This window comes from Aplysia californica, unplaced genomic scaffold (assembly GCF_000002075.1).
Source record: "Aplysia californica isolate F4 #8 unplaced genomic scaffold, AplCal3.0 scaffold00446, whole genome shotgun sequence".
NCBI classification, from domain to species: Eukaryota; Metazoa; Mollusca; class Gastropoda; order Aplysiida; family Aplysiidae; genus Aplysia; species Aplysia californica.
Genome location: NW_004797716.1, coordinates 373,281 through 377,081, shown reverse-complemented (window position 1 = coordinate 377,081; position 3,801 = coordinate 373,281). Strand labels below are relative to the sequence as shown.

The 3,801-nt window shown below is 39.2% G+C and overlaps 1 protein-coding gene across 1 annotated transcript; it reads right to left on the bottom strand.

Annotated features, from left to right (window-relative positions):
* Positions 1-574: 574 nt before the first annotated feature.
* LOC101857970 (galanin-like G-protein coupled receptor npr-9) lies at positions 575-1,639 on the bottom strand. The gene has a single exon (XM_005105010.1). The coding sequence runs from the start codon at positions 1,637-1,639 to the stop codon at positions 575-577; it is 1,065 nt and encodes a 354-aa protein (XP_005105067.1).
* Positions 1,640-3,801: the final 2,162 nt, after the last annotated feature.

Genomic DNA, 3,801 nt, shown 5'->3' with positions numbered 1-3,801 from the left:
AAAAAAGGCCAGCATTTTTCTAATCTCTGTACCAGTCAGCACACTCAAAAAAAGCAAAAGGAGTGAAAAAAGTCCCTATCTGCTTTCATATTATTTGTTCAGTTTTTGGTCAAAACGAAAGACAGCCTGACACCACTATTCCGTATAATATTATACCGATTCCAGAAATTTTAGTCGTCGTCCAAGCCTAATTTCCTTTGCTAGTTCCAGGCGTCTAGTATTTTTAAATTTGAAATTATTCACAAAAATCTGGACAGTTTGCTTCTTTTTGGTATCTTTTCATTCTACGATGATTTTGCGCGTTATACATTATGCTTTTTTTGTCTTCGTTTTAGGAACATTTATACGATACTTGCAACACAGTAGGGGCATGTAAAGCAGAAGATTAGATATGTTTCTTGAGAGTAACATGCAAAGAAAAGAAGGAGTTGGATGCCAGGATGTTTGATAGGAAAAACGGACAAACCACACCAGAGCACCCGTTAACCAACTGCAGCTGCATCATGAGTGAGCTTTAAAGACTATGCATTCTTTTTGCTTTGCTTACGATATTCGATTGTACCTAAATTACGTTTTATTCCGAAACAAGATCTAATATTTCTTTTAATTTGTTTCGGAAGTTGGAGTTGTAGCGGTAGTAGACGAAGCAATTAACAGAGCTATTTATGGTGTCTGTGAATATCCGCACGTGCACAATGAGCTGATACAGCGTTCCATATTTCCCGTAAATAGCGAATCCGTCTAGAAACATTCTACCAAACGCTATTCCCACTTTAGGCATGTTGCAGAGAACAAAGATGAGGGCTACAAGGCACACTTGGCGTACTGCCTGAAGTTCTTTCCCTTGCAAGGAGCTGGCCTGTTTCCTCAAAGGTCCAATTCTATTTCCAGATGCACGTTGGACAGAAGAACTTTGGAGTCGAAATTTTATTGAAGAAACCAAGCCATGCGCTAAGACGAAGAGGCAAAGTGAAACGATGAATTGAGCTGCCAACGTCATAATCGTATCGCCGACAATTTTCTCAAAGTTGCTCGACTTACGATAAACCTCAGTATATCGAATGACAAACCGGGAAATATTCTTCAAATCTGTACCGTACTGCTGGAATTCGTAAGTAAGAGACGAAGGTCCGTAAACCGCGAGGGATACGAGAGCAAGGATAGCTGTGGAGATGTAGCTCCGACGAGCTGTCACAAATCCTTTGAATCGTATCGGTTTGTAGACAGAGAGACATCTAAGTGTAGCGATGAACGTCGTTGTTAAAACAGACATGCAGTAGAAGGTGTCCCTGGTGTTGACGGATACCGTAGCAATGACGTTCGGATCGAACGAAAACCGTAAAACCGTAAATCCTTCAACGATGTACAATGCAACGAACAGCAGATAACCAAACGTTGCGCAGGAAGCTAGTAAATCGGAAACGGACTGAATGAAGAAGAGGAAAGTGACGCTGTCCCTTAAACCGAGGCTGAAAAACGTCACAATACTCAGACTGTTGCCCACGACCCCAATGACGGTCAGGAGGAACCACGGAAACATGGCGGCGGAGAGCGTGTAGTACAACTCCCGAGATATCCAGTCGTGCTGGTCTGGGAAGCCAGGTACTGCGAGTAACGTTGTGTAATTCGTCTTATACATGTCGCTCGCTGTAGGCTCACAAATGAAACTAGTTCCTAGCACGTCTTGTATAATATATAATATTATTATAATTAAACCGCTGATAAAACATATATTGTTATTGTTTTTACTGGAATAATTGGTAGCAGACAAGTCAGAGGTAAGTCAAGAGCAGCTTACTAGGAGATCTGAAAAGATTGTTGGCTTGGAACGACTAGGATAATATCGTGGAGTTCTTTTACAGCATCCGAACAAACACATGAATAGTGAACTCTGATTGCAGACGTTTGTTTCAGATCTGCCGGGTCATGATGATCCACGACATGATGATAATATGGGTGGAACAGGCTCAATGGCTAAGCAAAGGGATGTAGGTTGAAATGGCTCTCCTCTTTGGAGATGAAAAAAACAACAGCAGTAGTAGTAGAAATTTTGAGACTTGCTGGCTCTTCAGGCAGACTCATTCTCAAGCACAAAAGGCTCTTCTCTTTCTCAGGCGTGTTGTCTGTTGGTAAAACTACAATGTACTTATTCCATTCTCTACGGGTAAATTATGATAATTGAAAGACGTTTAAACTTCACACAAGTCCAAGACTTCACAGACCGATTTTACACATTTTACACAGAATAAAGCCCTGGCATGACAACAATATATTATTATACATGTCCGTCACAGATAATTGTTCTTCTTTGGTAAAGATGACAAAATGAGTGGACTCTCAATTTAAAGAAAGCTTTCACATTTGGACTAGAGTTTTTCCACGTATATGTATTTACATGTGAGGGGTGGGGTTGGAGGTGCGCTGGTGTCTGGAGAAGGTGTTTGGGGGAGGGGGGCTGATACAACATCAATGCATCGTTAACATCTGTCATTTCAGCTACGTCAATATTGCTTCATGATTAAAAACCATTATACAAGTTTGGGGTAATACGGGGGTTTAGTTTCATAACAAAATACGTGTACTTAGGTTGTTGTTTTTTTGTTATCAATAACAGCTCCTCAAACAGAATTATCACGCCGTAGACAACCCCGACGTTATCAATACGAGAAAGAAGCAAACAAACGGTTTTTCCCCTTGTCTTCCGAAGCACCATAAAGAATAACAGCTTTTCAAACATAATTTTCTCATTAGAAACGGCTTTGTTTCTAAGGGAACGATTTTTACGACAATGGATGCTCGTTACAGGCGATTATTACTACGTTGTCTGACATTGGCAGGTAAGACGTGTACTTATCACACCACTTCCACGGGGAAATTATTAGTGTACTTTTTTATATCTACCTGTACGGATATCATGTTTGTTGGGAAAACAAGGAGTCTGTTCATTTTAGAATGATTGTACTGATATTATGTTAATTTGGGGAAGAAGCCTATCAATTTATTTCAGAATTATCATACATTCTTTTTTGCCCTAACTAAAGAGGGTGATATAATATTATTTTACGCCACTGTACTGGAACAAGATTACCCTAGTTATCTTCTTTGTTAAAGGAGACTTTCCTTTAAAAAACAAAGTCATGAAACATGAATTTGAGCTTATTTAGCTGCAGAAGGTTTGATTTTTGTCCTCTCGGTAGTAATAATTCCTTGAAAATTCTGTGATACATGCGAAGAACAAATGGACTTTATGTCTGTTGATACTTTTCTCTCCTTCTTTCTCGTTAGAAAAGACTTTGAGGAATTTTTGTGGCAATGGAAACTAGTTACAGATTATTATTACAGCCAGAGACAGTACGTGTACTTATCGCACTACATCCCACAGCAAATAATTGGTGTACATTTTGATATCTTCCTGTACTGGGTTTGTAGTTGTTTGTAGAATAAGCTTGTCCTTCTATTTTAAATTCACTATACAGTCCTTGTTTGCCCTAATTAAAACGGATGGTATCTAAATTGAAGCTTGCGTGCTGAAAAAACAAATTACCTCATTATCTTCTTGTTGAACTCAACAAATTCCGAATCATAAATTTGATTTGATTTGCTCAAGAAGATAGATCCGACTTCTTGCTCTTTCTGGGTTGATAAAGGCATTGGAATCCTTGAATACACGCGGACACCAATTTGACTATATTATGTCTGTTCTCACTTCTCTCTTTTTACTTTTTTGTTTTGGCTTTGTATTGACATTGAGAGAGAGAGAGAGAGAGAGAGAGAGAGAGAGAGAGAGAGAGAGAGAGAGAC